The 26,710-nt window shown below is 37.9% G+C and overlaps 1 protein-coding gene across 1 annotated transcript in view; it reads right to left on the bottom strand.

The window, feature by feature from the left end:
- Window positions 1–26,710, bottom strand: part of LOC131773128 (ras-specific guanine nucleotide-releasing factor 2) — a 31,074-nt gene that overhangs the window by 2,947 nt on the left and 1,417 nt on the right. The window contains exons 2-22 of the mRNA XM_059089105.2: window positions 25,067–25,176; window positions 24,778–24,925; window positions 22,189–22,263; window positions 21,223–21,476; window positions 20,488–20,567; window positions 19,384–19,460; window positions 18,862–18,978; window positions 13,399–13,509; window positions 12,661–12,778; window positions 12,323–12,486; window positions 11,699–11,756; window positions 11,215–11,387; window positions 9,466–9,542; window positions 8,745–8,820; window positions 7,319–7,589; window positions 4,856–6,013; window positions 4,661–4,755; window positions 4,443–4,555; window positions 3,997–4,063; window positions 3,094–3,212; window positions 2,919–3,003 (exon numbers count right to left, since the gene is read on the bottom strand). Coding sequence (XP_058945088.1) covers window positions 2,919–3,003; window positions 3,094–3,212; window positions 3,997–4,063; window positions 4,443–4,555; window positions 4,661–4,755; window positions 4,856–6,013; window positions 7,319–7,589; window positions 8,745–8,820; window positions 9,466–9,542; window positions 11,215–11,387; window positions 11,699–11,756; window positions 12,323–12,486; window positions 12,661–12,778; window positions 13,399–13,509; window positions 18,862–18,978; window positions 19,384–19,460; window positions 20,488–20,567; window positions 21,223–21,476; window positions 22,189–22,263; window positions 24,778–24,925; window positions 25,067–25,176 — 3,546 coding nt within the window. The remainder of the gene's footprint in view (window positions 1–2,918; window positions 3,004–3,093; window positions 3,213–3,996; window positions 4,064–4,442; window positions 4,556–4,660; window positions 4,756–4,855; window positions 6,014–7,318; window positions 7,590–8,744; window positions 8,821–9,465; window positions 9,543–11,214; window positions 11,388–11,698; window positions 11,757–12,322; window positions 12,487–12,660; window positions 12,779–13,398; window positions 13,510–18,861; window positions 18,979–19,383; window positions 19,461–20,487; window positions 20,568–21,222; window positions 21,477–22,188; window positions 22,264–24,777; window positions 24,926–25,066; window positions 25,177–26,710) is intronic.

Genomic DNA, 26,710 nt, shown 5'->3' with positions numbered 1-26,710 from the left:
ACCGTAACCTTTCAAATCATCCTAGCAGCAAAATAGCAAAGATGCGGGAATAGTAAGTAAAGTCATTGTTCATTTTTGTTGTCTGCTGTTGCCGTAAACGTTATGCTTAAATTCGCACTGTCTATAGAAACGTATAAAGGGTTGAAACCTCTAAGTTGAGTTTAGGCGTTCATGAATATTCATCATCTATGCTCGTGCAATTAAGAACGTGGCACGTATGTTTTCGAGGCATATCGTCCAACTTTAAGGGTTACCAAAACCTATTTCGGTTATTTATCATAACCATTAAAACTTCCTCAAATGTGACTGGTGCATCAGCTGCTTTATATTTCTCTAATCATTCTGCACAGTTGTAAGCGGACAGTGTAATCGGACAGCTAAATCCACCAATCACAGAATTGATCACAATAACCATAACTTCGCGGTCGTCCGATTTTGTCAATCACTCGAATGATTACAGACCGAATTAGACTCCACTCGGTCCTGTTACCATTACTAATGTGGTAAGTTATCATTTGTTAAATTGTTGTTCGAGGGGTAGCTAATAACAAGAGCCTCGATAGCGAATATAACGTCTAAAAACGTAAAAAAAAAACAAATCAAAGATTAGCTTTCACGTGGTTTTGCTTCAGGGTGTTGAAAGTCTTAGTACAGATAGTTAATGAGCAGTTTAGGAACTTTCATTTTTAATCGTACACTCGAGTGCAGCCTTCATCGCTTCCTTTCTGAAATGAGCAAACCGTTATGCTTCCTATTTCTCTTGCCTCGTGTTCAATCTATAAAGGGAAACTCCAGCAGACTAGTTGAACACAAAATCACATATTTCTGTCATCTGGGAAAAGATAGGTACTAAGATAAAACAGTTTCCGCCACGGTCAAGTTCATGGTACTGAAATATATATTCAGGAGTTCTTCAAATTGGCGGCACTCTTTTACAAACAATTCACCTTAAACGTTTGTTGTCACATTCCACACACAAATGCAGATGTAGCTACTTCTATTTTTTAGCGAAAAAAAATTCAGGTTGCAGCAAATCACTAAGTTCTATTTTTAGTAGTTAGAAAATTTTCCAGATCGCTCTTTCGTTTGTATGTACTTTTCTAAGGCCCGGGTCGCACTAAGTAAGTTTTGATCAATAATCCGTCCAAAAAAGATTATTGTCTGTCATCACAACGCGTTCCTTATGCGACCGGTGTTTCACAAATTTCTAAAATTTCGGAAAGTCCGCAGAAACTTCAGAGACACCGAAATGTTTGGGTGGGGCAGGCAGATATTGGAAAAATCGAAAAAAACAAAAGACAGCGCTTCCGGAGCTGTCAACGCCAGTCACTTGACCCAGATATGACCTGCAGTTAAACTACTCAATCGGCGGGAATTTTAATATTCACCCGCCAACTTTCGGCATGGATGGACGTTTTCCTTTTCATTATGCGCCAGGATCATTCCCAAGCCAAAATTTTTGTCATTTCCACCCTACATTGGTGGACCGATCTCAGATCAAGCGAGACCTAGCGGAATTTTGCTTAATCGGTCCGATAGTCTTGCAAGTGTAGTAAGTGAGAGCGATAGCCCGACAGATCCGCGTCACCTGAAGGTTTGGCAGAAAAAGACAAAAAACAATATGACAAATGGCCGCTAGAAGAGCAAAGGGCTCTAGTAAGCCTATGGGCAGAACGTCATGAGCTAGTAGAGAGCAAGACGCACGGAAAACGTGGGAAGAAGTTGCGCGTGAGTTAAATCGCAAGTTTGGAACCAAGCGCACTGGAGATAAATGTAAAAAGAAGATGAATTATTTCATCGAGCGGTACAAAATCGCCAATGAATATCAAACCACGATTCGGCTGGGCGAGGAATGATCCACGTGTAAGGCGCTACACGAATTCTACGTAAATGCCGCTGTCTCCTTAGAAAAGCGACATTCAGCATTTGCATGTATTCATTTACCCATCTCTGATACAGTATGAAAAAGGCAAACACTTGCTGCTTGCGATAATTAGTTGAAGTAAAATGACAATAGCAAAGCAAAATGCCTGATTTGGGTTCATGTGTATTACCGCACAATACGCGCCAGAAATGAAATCTGATCAACTGTGTTTATTTTTACCTATTCTTGTATTTCGGTAGTGCGACCCAAAAATTGTGTCACATTTTTCAGTACTACCGGTTGCGGTTTCAACTTTTGGAAAATTTTTTGGCTGCCACATTTTTGGTTTGGGCTGTTGTGTGACTTGGGCCTAAGTATCAAACTTGGTAACAAGAAAACACCCAGTATCCTCCGTTTTGCTTAGAATTCGATAAATTTCGGCCTTAACGGTCCAAGTTTATGTTTAGGGAATGTTTGTGTTCTTCAGTACCAAACTTAATGAGGTCGCACAGAAGAGGTCAACTGTTAGTTAGCGATTCTATGCAAATCAGTTTTAATGGGTGCGCGTGCATGTTCTGTGGCACATGTTCTGACTTTGTAATAATCATTGCACTTTATACACTGTGACATCTATCGTACTTTGTAATAAGTAAGCTGTCGCACTTTGTAATAAGTAAGCTGTCGCAACTTTGTAATTGACTTGGTAAAGATGGTCCGAGGGCGAGAAAGCCCAATAATAACTATCATCCCTGTCAATAACGAAAACAGTAATAAACATTTGATGATATAATAATAATAACAATAATAATAATAATGATAATTATAACGATAATAGTATTGATAATAATCAGATAGATACAAAGTGCGACAAATTTATTACAAAGAAAACAATTATTACAAAGTGCGTTAGAACAGTGTAACAGTTACACAAATGAGAACGGATGATCACTGCCTCGATACGGTACTAAAGTTAAAAGATATTTAAGAGCATCAATCGAAACCTGCAAGTTACACAATTCAACCCTTTGTGAGTTTCTAGTGCAGACACACATACTTCGTTGAATCGTTTTGTCACGCGGAGAATACCGGGAGCCCGAGCGTTTTTATCCGGCTTCATCCAGGAAAGGTTGAGAAACTCGCTGAAATAACAAAAGGGCGACGCCATTAGATAAAAGGACGAACATTTTATTACCATCAAAATTAAGATGAAAGCTTCACGAAAGACTTACTGTGAAGGAATGTTGGAAAATAAAACATGTTCGACGAATGTGAGTTGCTCGGCTAGCTGAGTGGCTGAGATTTTGTCGAACGTAGCCAAGTTGTCTGGGTTTGTCGTCTGCCCTGAACCCTGCGCATAATCGATAGAGTTTATGAGGACACATAACATCTAAAAGTCAGATGAAAGCTCGGTTTACCCTTACAGTGCTACAGGAATGCATTTTTGTCCTCGTTCCCCTTCTCTTTAGATTCCGATTTTCTTATTATTTTACAACTTATTAATAATAGCACTTCAGTTTTCAAAAATTAATCAAAATTTTTGTAAAAATATGATTTCTCGTTTAACCTTCTGCCATTATTAGATTATGCCCAGTCCAGTTACATTAAGAGAGCTTGACCGAGAAAGAATATGACGCCATGTATAACTGAGTTTAATTTTGCAACATGTAAACCTAATTTGTGTAGTAAGCTGTACAACACTTTCTTGTTTTAGAAGCTAGTTGCTCTTCCGCCTGAAAAATTATAAGGGTTGATACAGTGAAAAATCAAACTGAAATGTACATGACGTCACACACACACACACACACACACACACACACACACACACACACACACCCACCCACCCACCCACCCACCCCCCCCTCTCTCTCTCTCTCTCTCTCTGTCTCTCTCTCTCTCTCTGTCTCTCTCTGTCTCTCTTTATCAAGGCCAGTAAGACTGGCAAAAAGTAACACTGAAATCGAGAGGGGACTAGAGTTAATTTTCTTCATCGTAATATCACTTTTATGAGAAGGACACGGCATTAAAGAGGAAGAGAGGAGAGACCCATAGCTGTTAAACTAAAAGCACAAAAGACAGGAGATAGGAGAAAGGACTCGACCGAAAAGACCGTGGACAGACTGAAGGGAACTTACCATGGCAAGACAGCTTGTTTCAAATGAGAGTAGAGTTTCTAATTCCTTATGCTTTCGCTCCAGCGTCCTAAGGAGAAAACCGGACCAGTAGGAAATTTTGACTTTTTGTCATAGAAACGGAAAGCTAAATTTCCAGGTTAATACCCTTATAATACCTTTTTTCTCCAAGTCGTACTTATATTCGACGGCGCTTGTTGTAATTCTAGTAGGTAAACTAAACGGAACGGATCCCATTTATGAAACGGAAACACCCACACATTTCACCATTCTATACTGAAAAGACGAAATGGTGCATTTTTTACGGGGTGCCGTTTGAGTTTGAGTTTGAGTTTTTGTCCACCATCAACTTAACATGTTACAGAACAAAAGGTGCTTTTCCACGACAATGTCATCTCATGTGTCATCTTACTTACATCATCTTACTTACATCATCAATGTCATCTTACTTTATAATTGCCGTCGCAAATTTTTGCTCTAAATTCGTTGATCCATCATAAGCGAGAATATGACTCATTGACGAGATCAATTGCTCTTTCAAAGCTGGGTCTCCTTCGAAGTCCTGAGGATGAAAGAATAAAAAACAAATGGTAAACAGAAGGCAAAGAAAGGAAAACTATGAAAAACAGCAGGTAACTGCAGCAAACATATTCACAACAATTCTTACCTCTGGGTGTTTGGTTACCCAGTGACGCAAGATGGTCAAAACCCTCATCGTGGCCTTCTCGGTGTTTGAGGATAGCAGTTCTCTGATTGTGTGACCTGGGAAGACACAAACTGACAATAGATCAGAGAAAAAAGAATAGTTAAACCAAACAAAAACTGTAAACCAGGAGACAATTAAATGCAATTTTCTACAAACCAAAACGGAATTTTGTGGTAGGAGATGAATTAGCCGCATAAGAAGGAGATGCGCCTGCGGTTGCGGCGGCAAAAGCCGAAGCTGCAGATGATATACTGGACCTGCGCCGGGAAGGTCTTGATGATGTCACCACAACTCCGGCACTAACGCTAGTAGCCGATGGTGAAAGAGGAGAACGCGGTGAACTTATAGGGGAGACAGGCGACTTAGGCGGATGAGACGATAGCTTCGGAGAATTGGGACGCCTTTGTGACTTGAGATTTAGCACTCTTTCCTCTGCCTCTTTGACGATCTTATAGAGCCGACATGGTGAACTTGGTCCTCTCGATGAATGTTTGTTCAGGGGTGATTCTGAGCTACTGTCCACAGTTATTCCAAGACAAGTGATTGGAGGCTCAACCAACCGTTCGCGCGACACAGCAGGAGAAGACCGTCGCCGATTTATCACACTGGGTGCCTGAGAAAATTCCCCACTATCCAAACTTATATCATAGTTCTCGACGGCATTAGTGAGTCTTCTCCTTGTTTTCTCCATTCCCTCGTGATTTGAATTAATTGTTGACTGAACTTGTTTAGATACCGTGTTTAAAGATGCTCGAAAAGGGGGGGAGGATGTCTGAAAGCTACTCTCCAGTGACTCAACAGCAGTTCCACTTGATGAAGACGGACGAGATCTTTTACTACGCGGTTTCGGCGGGGCCTGTAGCTCAAATTTTAGTTCAAAAATGTCATCTTCCTGGGAAGAAGATAACAGTGAGCTGTCTTTACCATTCCCTCCAGACATAAAATCCGATGAACTACTCTGGGCACGGGTGCGAGTGTTGTTCCCGCGTGATAAGAACGGTGAACTGTAGTTCTGAGGCCCTCCATGTCGAATAGGTGTCGGCGAGTCTTCCTCTGGTGACTGAGGTGGATCGTCAGAGGATTCAGGAAACTCGAACGCAGCGGTCTCGCCAAGGGCGGAAGGTGACGAGTGTCGCCTGTAGGAGTGGTAGTTACTTGGGCACAACCGGTCTGGCGTCCTGGACTCTATTTCTGCTTCTTGATGTTTATTCTCCACCTGCTCGTTATCCGACGGCATTTTTACACCAGAAACAGTAATTGAGATGGACTGCGAAGGAGACTGTTGATTCTGTTCACCAAAGAACTTATTCCGTCCTTGATAGGGAACAAAAAGGTAAAGTTTTACTCAAGATCAGGAATCATTTATGTTTTAAATACATTTTCTAAAATAAGGGAGCAGGTTTGGCGCACGAACACGGCGGAAGATGAAATTTGCCAAAGCAACGACGCAGAAAACAAAATTGACTAGGAAGTAAACAAATTCAACTTAAACGGACAAATTTACACGTGTCCCAAAGTAAAGGAGTGCAAAGTGCCAATAACTGAACGGGGAGTTATCAAGCAGTCTAAATTAAGTTTATAATAAGTATGAAAGTAACTTTAACCAAAAGCAGTTTGTTAACAAACGGATGCTCGAAAAAGTTAAAACTGAAATTCTACTACCGTTGTCAAGTACGCCAGTGTGTACGAGTTAAAAGACAATTACCAGTTTTCTGTTTTTACATTTCCGTGAGGAAGAAATAGACATCCTCAGTGTAAATAAAAAAATCACCTTAGTAAGCTCATTAATGATATCGAGAAACGACGTTCACATTTACAAATTGAGGTAATTGACCTCGATTGGCTAATAGGTAGACACAAAACGAGCTTTCGACGCGGGTACTACAACTGAATTTATCACACATCATATATAGTTTGTGAGACATAAAACATGGCAATATCACGGAGCTGCACTACACTGGGAACCAATTATCCCCAGAGCTCCGTTCATTTCAGGATTGTTGACGATAGAAGCTAAATAGGGGTTTAAAGAGCAATATGAAAGGTATGCACATGCGTCTCTCTGTCAATTACATGAAATCAGTTTGTACAGGTTCTCAACTTTTCAACGTGTCGCGGAATTTTGCACCTCTAAGATTACAAGGAAGAAAAGCGAAGGCACACGAAAGACGCTGATGAGGATCACCGAACTAACTTCACGCCAATCTATCAAAGATTACACAGAAATCATAAATACAAACACTTGCATAAAGGAACAAATTCTTCACAAATAAACAGGTCACTTGGGTACTGTTCAAAGTTTACCCAAACGTTTCTTACACATATCTGAAATATCAGCACATGGCTTTTGCAAGCCTGTATCAGGGTGTTCAAGCCCATTATCCCAATCCAGGCTAACCGTAAATTTTTTTCTTCAGTTTAATTAGTTAGTTTCGCAGATAATCTTGCTGGCTATATTTTATAACGTTCAGTTTTAATCCGCAGAACTATAACTCAATAAAACGTTAGCGCTCTGAACAAGCGCCTATTGACTAATTAGGAAACTTAATACGCAAAAAAATCCATTTTCGAGTAAATACCTTAAGTCAGATCTATTTGGTTATGAAGTCTAATTATTACCTTTCTTCTTATCTTGACGGGGACTCAGTGCCTCACTGGGAAGCGATACGGATCGGACTTTACGGCTTATTGGGGAAAACACGTCTGTGGCCGAGTACAGTGGGTAGTCCTTTGCATTATTAGTGTAGTAAAACTGCAGCAAGGTATCAAGGAGGTTGGAAGCTGTTGTAAACACGCGATACGTGATAAGGAACGTGTTTAAGAAGTCCGCACTGAGGAAACGAGTATCTAAAAGGCGTTCCAAAAGACGTTCCAAGCTAGCATGACGTATCTAGAGCGACAAACAAAACAAATCATACACATTAAACATTTCCAAAAGGTTTGAAATGAATGCCACTAGTGGTCCTTAGCGACCATACGATTCTGTTTTAAGCGGTACCGTACCAAACGGCCACTCTGTTTTAAGCTGTCAGTTGTCAAAGTCCCGAAATTTGTTTCCCTCAGTTACTTTTATTTTCACCTATATCAAAAGCGGTCACCTCTATTAAGCGATGGCGGTCTTCCTTTAGTTAAGTTCCGACTGCCTGTTTCTATTATGCCCCACCTGTATTGAACGATCACTTCAAGCGGAACCACTCGAATTAAACTAAGAATTATCTTTCAAGCAAAATTTAATTCATGTTTACCAACTGAAATCACTGTTGATTGTAGTTCTAGGCGACTTTTTGTGCATTAAACGGCCAATTATGGCAAAGAATGGCGTTCGCCCCACCATTCCCCGTAGGTGACCGCTTAATACTGGTTCGACTATATGTCGCTTGCGAGAGAACGATTTAAAACAAGGCAAGTAAATAGAATAAGAGAGATGGTAAGTTCTGAGCTCGGTAAAGAAATAGAGAAATATGTTTTTCGTCTTGTCACGAGCGTGGGACAAAGAGAAAATTCTGAGTCCCCAAGAGGAATTGAACCTCAGATCTTCGGATTCCGCGCTCCGATGCTCTACCACTGAGCCGTAGAGAGTCTACGGTGAGTGAGGTCTATTACGAAGTTCATATGACACACGTCCTGCATACTGCTTGGATCAGCACTGTCGATAGCCTCATGTTAATTAACACAGATACGTTTCAGAGGTACTCTGCGCAGGATCGTTCCCGTTCGTCGCAGTTTTTCAAACAAAATAAATGCCTCTTTTAAATTTACTAATAGATCAAACTCGATAATTGTTTAAGGGAAGGCTCTGAGGATTGTTAGGCTTAGTAAGTCAGGACCCACGCTCGCGTATTTAGTTAGTTACAATCTTTCATATTTGGTTAATGAGTTCATCACAACAGTGGCAAACGTCAACTGTGGCCTGTTAGAAGTATCCTAAAATAATGCACTCAACAGAATTATTTGACAACACTTTAAGTTAAAAGGGAAATAACATAGTTTTCTAAATTTTATAGCATTTGAAATTAATGAGATTAGAGACAAACTGAGCGCTAACCTTCGGTAGCTTGCAGCAGTTGAGTGCTTTGCAGTATTTTATATCAACATCATCGGTAAAGAGTTTCGGGTCCGATCTACATTTAAAATAGAAATAACCGTTTATAAATACAATTAAACATAAACAAAGCAAATAACTATTCTTACCGGAAACGACACACAAGGAATATTCAACAAGACAAATCGTAAAAACACCGTGCAGAAAGCGGGGATAGAAGGGGCGACAAAAACCAAATTAAGACAACCTTTGATCTCACCGCTTCGTCCCGGTCTGCATCCCCGAAACAATGAATTTGATAAATCGATGATGATGCGCCATTTGCACGTAAAAACGAGTGTAACCGAAAAACATGGTAACAGTAGACACAAATAATGTTACTTTTGAGTGAGGCGCTCAATCGATAGCGGAAGTTATTCGAAAGAAGCGCTCTTCCGGTAAGCACGTGCATCCAAAGACGGAGACGATTACATGGGAAATAGTGAGTTGATCGGATTGACTCAAACGCTTTTGGAACTATCAAGACATCCTATGGGCAAATGTAAGGAAAGTAGCCTTTATGCTTGTATGTCCTGAAATTAAATAAAATTACTTCACACACGAATGTTGTACGAGGTACGTTTTCAGAAGTCCTGTTTAGTTGGAATTAAGAAAATTAAACCAAGCAAACTCAACAAGTTTTAAATTCCTCTAAAATTTGGGAAAACAAGAAAAAAACCCTGACCTAACACTGGTTGAGCTACGTCTTGAGGCAACTGAGATATTGTCTTCTTCAGCCATCACTGCAAGGTTCTCGATACACTGAAAGGCAAGCCTCATAAGGTTATAAGATGATTAGGCACCAAGAACGCCAGTATAACTCCCACAAAAAAAAACCGGTTTTTGCGGCAAAAAATATTTTGTGAAGATTTTGGCAGCAACCAGTAATTTGCCTAACTAATGCAAAACAGCTTAATTCACGATTAAAAAAACTACACTATTTAAGAATAACAATACTATTTAAAGAGCAAAAACAATATTCATGTCACGTTAACACTGACAGAATAAATAGGAAATAGTTAAAGCGAAGTTTTTCAGCAATTTAGGTGCCTACCTTAACAATTATAACACCAAACTAGACAAAGATACTGCAATAAGCATTTTACAGTGCGGTGAGTGACGATAAAAGTCGACTTCCTGTTTTATTTAAGCTTAAACACAACTGGTTGAGAGAAGCTAATTTATTCCGGTAAACTAAACCCACGTTTTTAACTGATGCATTTACAAATTGAAACCAGCTGACTACACCTGCCACAGCGGAAGTTTCTCTTGGCAACGTAAGCCATAGAATCCAATGACTAAACTGTTTCCTTATTAGCTAAGATAAAATCGTGATTATGTGGTACAAGCCTCCAAAAAACTAGCCTCGTAAAATTCTTTGGATTCTGAGAGAGACTTTCATTAATGAACACATCTCGTCCCGAGAGATTCGTAGCCATATTTAGATGGTGGGCGGAAGTGTACACTGGTCGGCGGAAATTGTTTAAAACAGCCAATCTCTCCGTATCATCTAGAATAAAATATGACTGTTTTATTTTGCTTTTTAATAGCTACATATAAATAATATTCCTAGTAAGTAGTTCAAGTTCTGAATCATATCGTACAAGAAGCAAAAACAGAATGTTTTCGTAAATAGAAATAAGAAACTTCCAAGCATGAACTCAGGTAATATTTCTCCTTCAAGATTCCATGAACGTTCATTAGCCGGCGTTGGTTGAGCAAAAGACACTAAAGAAAGCTTTTAAACGTGGTGAGTATAAAGAACTTACGGACATAGCGCCGCCCACCCGGATCAGAAAATGCCGTGCGCCCACTACAACGGTCTCAAAATTTTATTCAGAGGCCGTAAAGATCTTTAAATAAATTCTTAACAGGCCAAATGCAAGACCAAGTTGAAGCTGCAATATGAAAGGTGAATTTTGTTAAAGAAAACCAACAGTTTCACCTTATGGAACATAAAGAAAACGGAAAGAAAATATGGAAATTATCAAGTAGATGAAGCAAATGACAAAGGTCACAAAGGAAAAGATTCGAATGACAAAACGAAAGGTAGCGTCACGCAAACACCGTCTCTGAGATTTTCCAATGTACTTGTACAAGTTTTATCATCCGCTGTCAGGTTATATGGGATAACTATTGAAGGTGAATCATTTTGATTTCCTGTTGAATTCGAAGAGTCGAGTCTTAGAGATAGGTGCCTAAACCTGACAAAAATACAAAACGTTTAAACGTAGTAAAGGCAAACATAAGGTTAATTTGTCTTGATTGTAATAAGATCCGATTGCGGTTGTTCTTAGCCGACTTGCCGTGGCAGAGCGAGGGGCTGGTTTAGAAAAACATTTTCCCTCTGTTAAACATCCTGGTTACATCTCGTGACAATCATTAGTTGAGTTAATAAGTAAGGCCAGTGCTGGTGATGATCTGGTTAGTGTACCTGGCTTATATCAGAAGTCCAAGCAGCCTTCTCTTGTGCCGACGGAGCCATTAAAGTTACAGTATAGGGAGGTCCTGGCTCAGGCTTATCACGTGATCGTACAATCAGTTTAAATGTCAGATCGTCTAAGTCAAATTCCTGGTATCCTCGGCCACCGAGGCTTTCGACATCCCCTGCGATACAAGCATACTTGTGTTGACACCCAGGTTAAATCGGGAAAAAAAAGTCGCCCTACAGTGGACAAATCGCGACCAACCCGTTCCGCCAGATGACTCCTTACGAACCCCCCCCCCCCTCCTTCCAAAAACATTATCATCAACCAATTCAACACCAGGCGCAATTTCCGTTGTGACGGCCCAATAACTAAAGCCGATCTGCTAATTTTCCAACTTCATATTGGACATCATTCTTCGAATTTAAAAGACGACAGAAAAACTTTTTCTTAGTCTTTCTACTGACGTTTAAAACAGCCTAGGTGACTTACCGTCTTCAAAATAGTCCTCGACTAAAGTAGCATCAGCGAGAGAAATGTTAGCACCATTCTACGACAAACCAAGAGAACCACACTGAGAAAAAGTTTGCGAGTTCGAATGAATTATTCAATCAAAACGTTCCCCTGCACGTTCTTAAAAAAACAATTTACTCAAACTCTAAACAACATTCTCCACATTGCCCGCCAAAAATTTCATGATATTAGATCTGAGAATTTCGTGAGAAATCAAACGATATACCTAGTTGATGTTTCCCTTCTTTCCCGCCGCCTCTCTGTTTGAAAATGGATATTTTAATAAGATATTCATTCTTTGAACCGCTGGGAGTGAAAGGGTTAAACCACGACACGGAAATATCACGGGTTAGCAATGGCGCCCCAGCCATAATCGAAGTGGTGACATTCGAAGTAGCGACGAAGTTTCTGAATGAACTTGTTTGATTAAATGTTGCATATCCTATATAACTTATTTACATTTCAGGTCATTACTAAATCTTTGCTACAGGTTCGCAAAGCGTAGATGTGTTGATGGAATTTTTTGTAAGACTTTGGTTAAGGCAAATCAGCAACTGGGGCCACCTCATATTGAAGCTAACCCATTGGTGCGGTGAGTTGTACCTTAGTAAGGTGAAGGCGTCCGCTTGATGATCTAGTGGTCAGCAGCAGGAAGCCTGAGAACAGAAAGCATTGACGAACAGTCTCTTTCCTTCCTTCCGAAGACTTCAGCGACAATCCACCAAACGTTTTACCCTTACGATTTTCTGTAACCTGAATTAAATTTCCTAAGACAAAATACGCACTCAAGTTAGACGTTTCTTTTTGTGAGAAACAAACAATTAAAGCCATAAGAGAAAACAAAATGAAAAGATAAACTGATGAAATCTCTTTGCGTTACGTTCACAGCTGATAGGTGATCAAGACAAGCAACGGAAACTTTATGTGAAAAATTACGTTACCTTGCCTTATGAAAATCTGATTTACATCCAAAAGCATATCACAGCCTTCCACAATCTGACGCTCTATGGACAGATTTTTACGAATGTTCTCTGTCTCACTGACTTCGTCGTGCATTACCTGACAAACAAAATACAAAATGTGGCAGAAATGGCGATTGAAGGGAGATCAGTATTTAGCCAATGGTCGCATGGGTGTCTCATTCAAAGCCACTGACAGACAATAGTTCATATAAACTTCAGTTTGAAAGTTCTGTAAAATATTAGTCTGGAAAAAAGGTTCGCTATCTCTTGGTTGTGATCGTTTGTTTATTCCTTTGATGTTTGTTTTTGCTTTTTTGTTTGTTGGTTTATCAATTTATCTATTCATTTTCTTTTGCGATGGGGGTAGGGTCTGTTTCCACCGGAAACGCCATTCATCATTATTCAGGTTTTGTAGTACTTGTCTGAGGGTTAACTTTTTTGAAATTCGACATAAAATATTTCGCATTCCTACTTGCGAAATATGGCGTTCTTAAATTTACCGGGAGAGAAAAAAATCAGCCGAATACAAGTTATGCTCTTATGTGTACAATTGCTGAAGGTAGTATGATGAATCTAGCTCAAAGCGGGAAACACGCACTCAGCGCTATTATTAGAAAAAATAAGCTTTAGTAATTATCCAGTTTAGGGTTAGCCTAATAATTAGGGCTACCAGTTTACCATTCCTGCTGAAGTTTGGTTGCAGCTCTTGTGGCTTACCGTGGAAAGATCTTCCAAGACACTTTGCGCATACTGTAAAGTATTTCTCTCCACGTGATCATGAGGAGTGAGAGCCAGCAAGTCATGCAAAGTTATAATGTAGGCCGGCACCTGTTTGAAAAAAATACAAAAGAAAATAAAACTATTTATTTATTTGTTTATTCATTCAGTTCGCCTTAGAAAACGAAAAGGTAGTAATCATTATAATAATATAGAGGAGGCCTTCAGAAATAAGCAGGCTTATACCAAGGAGGACTCCTCATTTACAATGTACTCAATAAATTTGTTTTTTAATTTTTTTTCCTGCAAAACAAGGAGGGTATCAGAGCATATTACTTCCTAGAGAAGTGAATTCCATACTTTTTGACCTTGATAAAGGATAGTAAAGACTTGAATGTTTGTTTTACTTACATGAGGACGGTAATCATTACATGTACTAGTAGAGCACGAATGTATTTGATTATTTGGATAAACAAGCTGCACAGTGACGGCGATGCTTGTGTAAACGTCGCATTGGCTCCAACTTACTAAAGTCTTTGTTCTCGTATTGCTACGGCACAGCTTTTATTTAAGACTGAGAAAATAACATGAGGAATTGGGAGGAATTTGCGTTACAAATTAGTACCCGGAGTGATATCCCAACAATCAATGAACAACATCAATTGCAAATATCGTCAAAAACGACCTGTAAACGACCTGTAAAAGCCTGTAACAGGCTCTCAGCGAGAGATAATGAGCGAAAGAACGTAAGAAGGGAATTTTGAGAGCAAAGGTCTGGAAGAGAACGCAAAGACTGGCAAACAGTTGCATTACTTGGCCTAATACAGTTAAGTCCAAAGAAGACAAGCGCGTTAATGTACATTTATATTTTAATATGAAAGTCGGTTTATTTTTTCCAGATGGGCGGAAAGACTCACTTCTCATTTCCCCAACATGTTTCGAGGTCTGAAAGACTGGGCATATATATGAATATAATATGCCTGAACTGAAGATTACCAAATAAAGAAGTGGGTGATTTTCACAGTAATGAACACTATTAAAGCAGCAGTGAGAATAAAGCCTGAAATAAATTCAGCCAGTTAGGGAATTGAACCCATTACTTCTGCGATACCGTTGCAGAGCTCTATCAACTGAGCCAATAAGCCAACTTAGAGCGGGTCTTTTTGTTAGTTCGTAATCAACCCGTGATTATGAGTAATGAATGAACGACTGTGAATAAATGAATATTATATATTTGTACTGCGGATTAATAAACGAAGATGAGAGTGATCTTCGAAGCAATGACCACTACTTGAACAGCAGTGAAACTGAATGTTTCGCAGTCTTTCGATTGTATGTTGTTCTTCTGCTTTCCACAAACTATCAACGTAATATAAGCAACTGAATCGAATCCTGCAAAGAACGGTACGGAACTGGCATGGCCTTCTCATTGACCAGCTCCAATACTCTTAGAAAAACTTTTACTGTATCAGCTCAAAATTCCTCTCTACGACTTGCATTGCAACTGTACTCACCGCAAATCCCGAGGGGAAAATAATGGACCGAGTCAAACCCGGACAGGGTTTGTGAAAGCTTCTTAAACCAGTTCTAGCTGACCTTCCTTTTAATAAGAAAGCAGGTTTGTCATAACCACTTAGGTTAAACAGGCGGCCATTTACTTAAACAATAATACCAAAGACACAAGCTGTATGATTACCGTAGGAAGTATAACATCTAGCTACAACAAATTGGTACAAATTGGAAAAAATCATGGGTTATACAGTTTGCCAAAAATTGAAAAAGAAAAAACAACACAAACAAAACAAACGCGTTATGCAAGAATAACGATCATGCAGATCAAAAGAGATGACTTAATAACGAGACCCAACCTTAGAATTACACCAATGTTAGGACAAAGTCACTGCCCATTTCGTTATATACACATGAAAACGGAGTTGTCACACTGTCTGCCCATGAGTTCAGCCAATCTTCACACCTCCCAGTGACACCTGAGAGTTCACGACTTGTTTTAGAAGCCAATTTGGAAAAATTAACGGATAACAACATTCGACAGAAGCTTCAATGTCAATCAAAATTACAAGCAAAACACCGAAACGGATAATATCAACATCATGCTTTACGGAAAAACGTAGTTTTCCTGAACCACGTAATCTTAAGATACAAAGTGGTCTCAGTGGGGAGACAAATCCGTTCAATTAAGACTTTAACAACAAGAATCAAATTTCCGTGCTGGTTACGCGTTGACTTGATGCATTTAAATATGTTTTACGCGCGGATAGCGTTGTCGAGACAATGCGAAAGACAGATAGATATTGGCTATCAGTCTTTAGTCAGTCAGTTGCCTCGCCACTATCATTTAGCACAACCAAATTATAATAGAATTCATCCCTTCAAAAACATGCTTTTCAAAAATCGAATGCAACGAAAAGCTTATAACGAGCATTACTAATAGGCGTGCGAAAATAGGCAGAGCATAAGAGTGGACTTTGTTTGGATACTGATTAATATGGAGACTAACTGCACGAAAAATACTGGCGCGTAAAGGTAGACAAGGAAGAAAAAAAAAGTCAATAAAAAAATTATAATAAAGCAAATCCGAAATCTGAACCACGACATAAACACAAGTCAATGCCTGCGCTTGTGTAAGTTTGGCTTGAAAAATCAGCCGCGGTCATAACTGAAATAACAAAGCAAAATATAAAAATAATGAGTTAGGAACAAAGAGAGCATCTGTTGTTACGAGAGTAAATCGAAAAAGAAACGATGAGAGTTCCTTTTTACAACCGACGAATAGCGTAAGCGCGTACGCAGTACCTCAATAAATGCATTATTGAAATATCATGAAAATCGATGAAAAAAATACCTTATAACCTCTCTTAAATTAACGCTAACACTGTCACAACTGCATACAGAATCATGGGTACATAAACAAAATTAATTCTTTGATTATATTCGTCAATCCTGTACCAATAAGGGTTGTAATAAAACCGGACTCCCAGCGGAGTTGTTCCAGACATACTTAATGGCGCGAGAGCAAGCACTTAAGATGAACAATAGCCCCGCAAGGAAACATTTAAGCCTACAAATCATTTTTGCCACCTTCTGAATAATTCTAGGACAAAAACACCAAATATCCTGGTTGGCTAGCGGTCAGAAAAAAGCATTTCCTGTAGAGCTCCATAATCGATCACTGAAACTATAAGATAGCTATTCAAGTTAATAATCCATCGACGATCAATTTGACTCAAATCAAATCACCTCGTGCGCAGACCAAAACATGCAAAAACTGCGCTAAGCATCAAACTGCATGGTCAAAAAATATGTATTGTCATTGCAACCAACTCTCATTATTAAAAGTTTGTGGGCTGCGGCTGTCGTCGTTCTTCTAAATATGGTCGCTAAGACAATGCAAAGGGCTCAATTTGAAGATCACAAGGGTAAAGACTGCTAGTGCCTGCGCCTTCTACAACTGTGCTAAGAATTTATGAAAAATGGAAACATATTTCAGATTACAACGGGTTTTGAAAGCTTTTAATAGGCTTTTGTGAGTACGTTAATCTTACATACGAATGGCAACGAATCCCTAATAATAACAATAACAATAATAATAAAAATAATAATAACAATAATAATAATAATATTAGTAACAATGATAAAAAGAATTTTTGTAAAAGCACCGAATATTTAAAGCTAAACGCATGCCAAGACAGCAGCCAATCATTGGTAGAAACCTCAATCTGTCAGAAAGACATTAATTGAAATGTTTGACAAGCAACTGCGGCCATATGTACAATCTGTACTTCCAATCACAAGAGAAGAAGAATAAAGTTGAAGCTGAATATTTCAGAAGCTCGAAGCCGAGAATATTATCACAGCTATCAAAAGGTTATGTGTGTCGCTTTTCAGGAATAATGCAGGCATTGATGTGGGGAACAAAAAGAACTGCAATCAATGTACAGGAAGACAAGGACGTTGTTGACAGTGTATGGTGGCTTTCATTCAAAGTAAAGGTGTGCAGGACGTAGAAGAAAATAGACGACAATCCAAAGACACAAACACAGTGAATATACATGAAAGAGGTGAGAGGTGAAAGCAAAAGAATGAAGGCATAGCGTATGTAAAATACATTCTTTTGACTTACATTGAATGATGTTCTAATAGATGTTAGAGCTTCAACACGCCCATTACAGAATTATCTCCTATGATCAGCCATCTTGTGTTGATGGGTATATGTTTAACCCTTTACACCCTAACATCAGTGTACATATTCTCCACACCGTTCTTTATATATATCCTAAGGTGCTGGCAAGGAAAATTGTTTAGCAATCAAAAAGCTACTTTCATTGTTGATCATTTCCTTTATTCTCATGACCATGACCATTGTAGGGAGAAATTTGATGCTAGTCACTCTTGGGGCTTAAGATAAAGATCAAATTAAATTTGACACAAAAATTTTAGTGTTTTCTCGAAGTAAACACCTCCCGTCATTTCATTTAGAAATGGCTCGGAGTTTGTTCTCCTTAATTTTTATTTCTCTTTGATATGAGACATTCCTCAGGAAATCAAATCTGCGTTGCATCAACATGATTATTTACTCAGAAAAGGCACAGTAAGTATACAAGATTACAAACGACATTAACTGTCTACTGCAGTTACCAGGTTACTTAGTGATACTTAGCCATTCCCTTAAAGAATAGGCATTACTAGATATCCCGCAAGAAAATAGAAACGTGGCTTATTTACACCAAATTGCACGAGAAATCATGTTGTTACTTACATGAAAAACGCATCACATTAAGTCAAGACCGACGAAATTTTGGCTTTAAATGCACACTCGTGTTACAACTTCATACTTGTAATATTCTCATGTATATCATCAATCAATTTACAACGATAATCGCGCTCTCAATTATTCTTTTTCCATACTTTCCTACAATTTTTTTTTGATCATGTTCACTGGTCAACAATATCACACGTAAAAAGGTGCAACTGACCAGCAAATGGCTTCTTAACGTTTGTCTGTGGTTTTCCCAAATGCCTATGCGCACAGCCCCCCGCTATCAAATCCAAAGTGACGCCTTCAGGGTGATTCGTTACTACGTTTAACCGGTCAAAACTTTGTCCAATAACATGTGAATATGGCCTTAATCTCTTAAATCGGAATCTTTGGGTTCGAGCCACAAGAACTGGTGGTATTTGTGTAAAAGCCAAAATCTGTTCACCCGACTACAAATGAGAAAAAATGCTAGAAATTAAAAGAAGAAAGCTCCGACACCCAGATTGCCATTTTCTTTTTCACCGTGTAATTGCGAAGTTCAGTTTTACATAGTGTAACTTAAAAATTTTCACAATCAGTGCTTAAGTGCCATGACTGGTTAAGATATTTAGCTATGGTAATACCTAATCCCCATCGCAAAATTTGGTCCTATTCAATCCAACCTTTGTAACGTATCCGTTACTCACCCTATACATTGGAGCAGTTAGGAAATATTCCAGCGTCCTTCCGCCACAAATTGCTTTTTCTTCATACAGCTTAAGAAGACGACTGAATGCTGGCCGCTGTTTACACTCAGCCAAAGTCTAAGAAAAAAGAAACAATATACTTTCAATAGGCAGCCGTAAAGAACAAAAGAAAACAAAAACAAAAACAAAAACAAAAACAAAAACAGCTGGTGTGGGACGGTCCTATTCCTGTTTGGCAGCCGACATCTCTCTGCCAATGGCTTACACATATAAGAGTAAAAAATCTAATCCAAGAAATCTTTAAGCGACGATTGCTGCGGAACGAAAGGAGAGTGATACTGATCTTGGTGCTCTTCGATTAATAATAGCCAGCTGGAAAGAAATTGGAAAAATAAACTAAAACAAAATTTAGAAAAGAAAATGGCCATAGGCGAGTTGATAGATGTCAGCATTGAGTAAAAAACGGGTGACCAAATCAAGTATTAGTTAAACTAACTGAGAGACCGTCCGCTGAGGACTTACTTGTAGAGAATAATGATGATTGCGAACGTACTCTTGGTAAATGTTTAACATGGGTAGTAGCATATCAAATAAGTCACCTGTATGTGAACAAAAATGATAGATACGTCAGAGATCACCCTGTATACACAACCTTCCGCATTGTTAACAAATATGCACCGCCGTCTTTTACATGTGTTTTGCAATAAATATCGAATATCTAGCGCTCACATTCACAGTATAAACGGCAACAGTTTCCGAAGATATGTTTGATTGGGTAATATTAGTGCAGCTGTAGTGGCTCCAACTTACTGCTGTAAAATCTGCCCCAAAAACTTTGATAAATTTTCTACTCAGCCAAATGATGTTAGCTTTGTTTTTCGCATCAATCAGATTGTTGGGGCATTAGCAGTCGTCATTCACAACTAATCAGAATACGGGATAGGGGTCTGTTGCTCATTCACTGAGGCTTGTTAATCGCTCCAATCAGATAGTGAGTTATTGTCTACACCAATCAGATCGTGGCATTGGAGACTTTTCTTTTGTTGCCAAAATTCTGATTAACAGCCTAAATCACCTTTTATTGTATCAATTAAAAAATGCTCGAGTACGTGTGGTTCTTGACAGCTCTTAAAAAATGTTTCTAGTTATAACTGTCGGATTGTATCTGTCCGGACAGGCCAAATGGGACTATTTCGAGCATCAGTCAATAAAACTCGACTATCTAGCCAACGCTAACTAACCAAAATGAAGGAAACGTTTCTAGCGGTGGGCTCAAAGTGCTCGGCCAATTTGTTAGTTAAACCATCTTTTAAAAGAGGACAAGGCCTGATGTTACAAGTTGATCCCCGATGAAATGATGATTGTTGAGCACATGAGGTAAATTGTCGGAAAGTTTGGTGGATGTTTAATCAACATATAACTCTGATATATCACATCCAGTATGGTTGAGGTTTCTTCAGCTAAATCGATTTGTATTTGTTGTGCTGTCCATATCCTGACAATGACAACACACTGCAGATATCTATGTACTCATAATAACAACATACTGCAGCTCAACGGAACAAGAACAAACTAATTAAAGCAAAAGTTTCTTCAGACACAAGCAGTAACGAGCTCTACACACACCTAAGATCAGTGTTGGCCAACTTTCCATCCGCGTTTGAAGACCTTTTAGAAAGATTTGATGCAAGAAAAGAATTGTCTCACTGCAATCAAAATATAGAGAAAAAGATAAGCATTGACATCACGCTCTCTCTGGCCTTTACTTACACCCTTTCTCAGGTGCATTCAGTAAAGATGGAAATTAGCCCCTATTATGTGCTGTAACAGCAAAGTTCTGTAAAACCTTAGGAGTTATTTCTCAAGCATGTGAGTTATATTTTCTTATAACTAATCCTCAAGAACGTACAATATTTTGAAACAAACTATCTTGCTACATAATTACAGACTTAGATTGGTTTCTTAACCACAGAAATGTTTTCTCAAGACTGTATGTTTTACCTCAGAGTTTATTTTCAATTTATCAATTCCTTCTTATGTTCATTTTATTCAATTTTAACCAGTCACTCTCCAAAATTAGCAGAAGGCTATTTAAATATGTTAATCAATTTTAAAATGTTTCAAAACTTTAAACAAAAGTCCAGTTTTCAGTGAATTACTTTAAAATATAATTTTTTTTTAATTCATGAAGACAATAGTAATGTATGCTTTACATGCATCGAGTTAACATTAGTATTTGGTTAAAATGTAAGCAATAGGGTATTTAATTCTTTCTAACTCTTCTTCTGAATTTAGGATTTACCACTAGTTAGACTCATGGTTACTTTTCAAATCTCACTGATTTTAAATTTAGCACAATACCTATTTAGAAAGATACAATTGACTTCCTCATGGCTTAATGGGGGCCTCTTTGAGCTTGCAGCCATTTTAAAAGGTCTGAAGAAACATGACACAAGTGTGGACATGTTGTGCATATATTCACTCTCAGTCTCCACAAGCTGAAAGCAAATTGAGTTCCTCTGACGCATGCTTTCTGCATGAGGTGAACGGATGTAATTTTGAACAATATTGTGCCAACGGCGACGACAAAGCCAGCCTCTAATGAGGCTCTGTACCTGTTAATAAGTGAGTTTAATCATTGCACATTATATAATACTTTTAATCACAGAAAAAATTGTAAAGCACAAATCAACACCCTTACAAAATTACTTGTAGAATACAATAATTCTTGGTGCTATGCTTTTTCATCAAACACTTGTTATCCATGCATATAGTCGCTAGCAGATGAATCAACAGAATTTTTCAGTCAAATATACAGTTCAATTTATCAACCATAGATAGAAAAAGCTTTTGAAAAGTATTTGTGTTTCAACTAAATCTCAACATCAACATTAAATTGATAACGAATGAATTGCACTTATTTAAAACTTTGCTTTTATGTGATGAATGTTAAGTATCAGGTGTTTCAAGTTTTAGTACTGCAGTTCATTTCTTAGAAGGTTTTTGAGGTTTACCTCTACTTTTTTTTGTATAAGAGCATAAACAACCAAGTAAGCAACTCTTTCACAAGGATTATGCTGATATATATAGAAGCTACTCATAGCAAATTAAATGCATTATTAAAAATCAATAATTATCACTATCTAACAATTACCACTAAAATTTCCCAGCAAAATCAAGGAGTAACTTGTCACCCATTTTGCCGCTCACCTCATTATTTCTCGAAAGTTTTCAAAATGGTTGTGAGCCTAACAAGCTTCAGCCAGTTTCAGTGGATATAAGTATAATCATTAACTTTTTTGGTGTGCATGTAAGAACACTAACTACCTTTTTTATATTCTTTATTTCTTCACTCTCTTCCTCTCTTGCCTCAGTTGTCCTTTGCTTTCTAAGGCTAGCAACCTGTAAAATGTCATTTCATGATGAGATGTCAGTTCCATGAATGGTTCTTTCTTGGATTTTATCAACAATATCTTAAAGATTCTTTTGAGATTTAATAATTAAAGTAATATTATACTGAAGACTTGCAAATATGTAACTCATCTTAGGCTGATATCCATTAGAAAAAGTATGCTTAAGGTATCTATAAGTGACATGAAAAGAAATGGTTGTGGAAGCAAGCCTACAAACAAATGGTTGTGAAAGCAAGCCTGCAAAGGTCCTAGCCTAGTCCCAACTCTTGCACTTATCCAAAACTCTCCCACAATTTTCAACTGTTTGAGGTCAAGTAACATTTGGTCATGGAACACTGCACAAACTCATCTGGCAAGTGTCTAATCAATTTCACATTATGATTAAACATGATGTCCCAACATCGATGTCTCATCTTGATTTTTTCTGTTAACTCTCTCCTCTATTCAATAGAATTTCTTTTAATGTTTAATGCAAAATAAAACAACATAGATAATAATTATATTAATTTGTACTCTCATGTTCTTGTTGTCTTTTGATTGGCAAGTCAACCTGTCCACTGAATATTCAAATATCTGGTAACTACAATAAAGGTGATTCCTCAGAATTGCACTGTGCATCCTGTACTGCACATGAAAATCATGTAATCAGGTGAATAAGCAAGTGTCATTCTGAGAACAAGATATTGTTTTTCAATCAATGGAGCAGGCAAAGAGGTTTGATGGCCGTTAGCTCTTAAACCAGCACAGTGACTTACATTTTTTTATTGCATAATTTTGGTGTACAAAAAAAGCTAATGAGGGGAAAAAAGATAAAGCTTTAAGAAATCACAAAGCCTGTCACTTGATGATGAAAATCATAACCTTGAAATAAAAAACTAGAGGAACATTTAGAGTTGGTGTCATATAAAACTGTATGAGTTTTCTTCGAGTTATGTATCAAATTGTTTTACACTCTCAAGACTTTCTACCAATCTAGTTTTTTTTAATTGTTACTTTAAAAATCCCTCCTTTTAGCTGCCACAAAATGTACTGTGAACCAGTGAAATAATGCTCAGTACAGGCATAAATGAGGTAAAATTGGCTTGTCATATCTCCTAAACAAGCATGGTGACCTACCTTTTTATTGTAATTTTTGGAACTGACATGAGCAGGGAACATTTAGAGAATGTTTAAAATAAATTGTTTGAAATTTTTTTCTCTCAGGAATCACCTTAAGGCTACTGTGAACAAAATCTGGTCACAATTGATAAAATTTCATTTTTTTGCCCCTCAGTCAGAGAAAGCACATAGTCCTCATGTAAGTTTAGTCCTTTGCAGATTTTTTTTTTTAATTACAAAATATTAAAAAGAGGGTGAGATACCACTGAAAGGGTTATTTAGGGGAAATGGTAACAAGTAGCAAAAGGTGTCATAATCATTGCCATAATCAAAAAGGCCGCTAGCAGTCAGGTGTACTGGCATTTTTTGCAGCCCTTTGCCCAGGAGTTTGGAAGGAATTTCTGTAAAAATTTTGCCAAGCGTTGAGTTATAGGAGTAATAAGAGGATTATACATACCTACCAGGACAGAATCTCTTAAAATTTTTGTTATTTTCAGAATCTGTACTTTTCAGTGATATATAGTTTCCCATGATTTCTTTTTAAGTAGCTTGGTAGAAGGATTTTTAAAAGCACCATATTTTGTTGACCATAATCTTTGGTTTTCCAATTCTGATTCACTTCCCAACTATAATTTTAAAACAACATCTTTGCTGACAAGCATGATTTCAGTTGCAGCATTTCTGGCACATCGTTGTTTTTGGAACACTATGAACTTTCACTACTGAGACTAACTCTATTTGACAATTCACAGGGAGCACAAAGACTGTTCATTTCAATTTTTCCCACCTTTTCTCAATGCCTTCTGTGGGAGGTCTGGTGAAATATGTAAAATTGCTCAGTTTTCAATTTGTAACAGGAGGTCACTGACTTGCAAGGTTAGCATCTTGTTAAATCAGTGAAATGTTCACACAAAATGAAGATTTGAAAGGACACAGTCCTATTAGGGAAGACACATTATTTCCAGTATTCCAAGTGGAAGTTTCTCAATACTCTGCATAAATCAAACCTCAAATATTTAGTGTCTTTTATAAATGTGTTAGATGAATGCAAAAATTTTGAATTTTTTAACCCCAAAAAAGGTTTATGTTATATTTTGCCAGGTTATAAAAACTGTACATTTCTTCAGAGAATTAACCACACTGATGCCATTCACATGTAGACTCTTCTTACACAAGATGGAAATGTTGTGTTAAACACAGTTTAATGCTGTGCTATTGAAAAAAATTTGCAAGAGACATAGTGGCCAAACATTTTTATCAGGTGGTACTCTCCATTTAAAGCTTTTGCTTTACAAATAAAATGTTTGACTGGGGTTATCTCTGCAGTACACTTAGGCAACCAACCCAGGTGTGTCAATACAAATAAACAAATCACACGATGCAAAGAAAGGAAAAGATGACATACCTCAGTTTTCAGGTTTGACACTAACTGACCCTGCTCCTCACACTGCTGAAGCAACTGCCACTTGGCTGTTTTTTCACTATCCAGAATCTGCATCACATGAATGTACTTCTTCTCCAATTCTTGTTTCTCTGATTGAACTTCAGCAAAACTACATGCAGAAAGGAATTGTTGATAGTAATGATTTAAAGGGGGTGTAAGATATGATGTGATCTGGGATATCTAGCCCTGTGAAAACATTACAGAGAATTGCATGTGGAAAGAAGTTACTACTTGTAGTTGCTCAACTTACCTAGATTTTGTGACCGCTTCAATCCATGCGGTGCATTCCTGGCCACTATTGACTCTGAGAACAAACTGCTGCTGCCCATCAACAGTTGGTATGCTGATACAAAAGCAGTTCTAAATTCAAAGAGAACAGATAAGTTAAACTAACCTAACCATTTATGACCAGCTATTAGTGAATTTTGCCCTCATGTCTCTCCATGGTACCTTTGGTTCTTCTGCATAACCCTTTTCCTGGATTCTCTTTGCACAGAAATGAATGAAACTACTCTCCCAAAGTAAGTTTGTTTGTAAAACTTACCCCAGAAAAAAAAAAAAACTTAATTAAGTAAAAGACTTGAAACTCTCCACAGTGCCACCAAAAGGGACACCAGAGAGTGTTTCCTGTTGACAGGTGGCCACAGTGGGAAGGAAGGACATATTTAAAATGCCACCTGTTTTCATTTTCCAAAGGGTAAAAAGTTTATTTAGCAAAAATCCTTAATTTAGCATATATAACAAGTTATAATTAAAGAAATACAATACAAAATTATTGTACAGAAGAGTACAATTAAACAATGTACAGTAATTATATCGCATTGTACTACATTTGCACTTGTTTAAATAACAGAAAGTCATAAAATAGCGGTCAAGCATTGTTTGTTTGAATGAGCTTTACATGGTTTGTGCCCTGATCGTTGTGCTATGATTAACTACCCATTTTCCCTGGGGTACTTTTCAATTTACAGATTCAACATGCTTCAGTAGTTGTTGTAGATAGAGAGGAGTGGCTGTCGAAAAAAAAGTCAACCCAAGTCTGCACTTATGTCGTTGTAGGCTGGTGGCCTTCATTTAGAAATATAACTGAATCAGGTCAACACTAGATGCAAACATGTGCAAGGCATAGATAATTTTATGTCCCGTTCACAACTTGGTCAATACCTGGCCATTTTCTGTAGGCCAATTTCATTTAGCAGATATGACATAATTTAGTCGTTGTTACTGATTTGGAGATGTATCCATTTGATGAGGTCAATACAGATTCTTGAATGTACATGTATGGCCATTTTTAAAGGGGTGGCCATTATCAGTGGTTCAAAAGCACCCGGGCAATGCAAGTGATTTGCAGGTACAGTCAAATGAATAACACACTAGACTATTACATAACAAAGATATTAGACGAATACACTAAACCAACAATCCAGTAATTAAGAATAAATTACAAACACGAATGAGATTAAGATACAATCAAAACTGTTGATGGTGTGGGTGGGAGGGAAACTCAAACTTTTTTAAAGCTAGTAAAAAACTTGTTTTCTTGCTTGCTCGATTACTAAAAACACGTGCACAGATACCTAAGCGGTAATACTAAAGTAATTTTGCAATTAAAACACATTGACGTGGTGAATGGCGATTGGCTCTACCCAGGTCTTATGACTTATATGCTGAACAAATTGCTCAATCTTAAAGAAAAGGGAAAATACTAATTTCCACCCTTTGTGTACCCATCCCAGGCCTCTCGGTTATCGATGTCTAGATTCATATTATTAGAGATTAATATTCACAGTAAAAATAGGTTGTAAAATTAAAACTAAATATGTACTTTGTAGAGCTAAAAATGTTAGTTGCGTCAATGAACTTACTGATTGTTCTTCTTCTAGATAAAACTTTC

The sequence above is a fragment of the Pocillopora verrucosa genome, chromosome 4 (assembly GCF_036669915.1).
Source record: "Pocillopora verrucosa isolate sample1 chromosome 4, ASM3666991v2, whole genome shotgun sequence".
Classification (NCBI taxonomy): domain Eukaryota; kingdom Metazoa; phylum Cnidaria; class Anthozoa; order Scleractinia; family Pocilloporidae; genus Pocillopora; species Pocillopora verrucosa.
The sequence above is the reverse complement of the archived record's forward strand: the minus strand, read 5'-3'. Positions and strand labels throughout refer to the sequence as shown.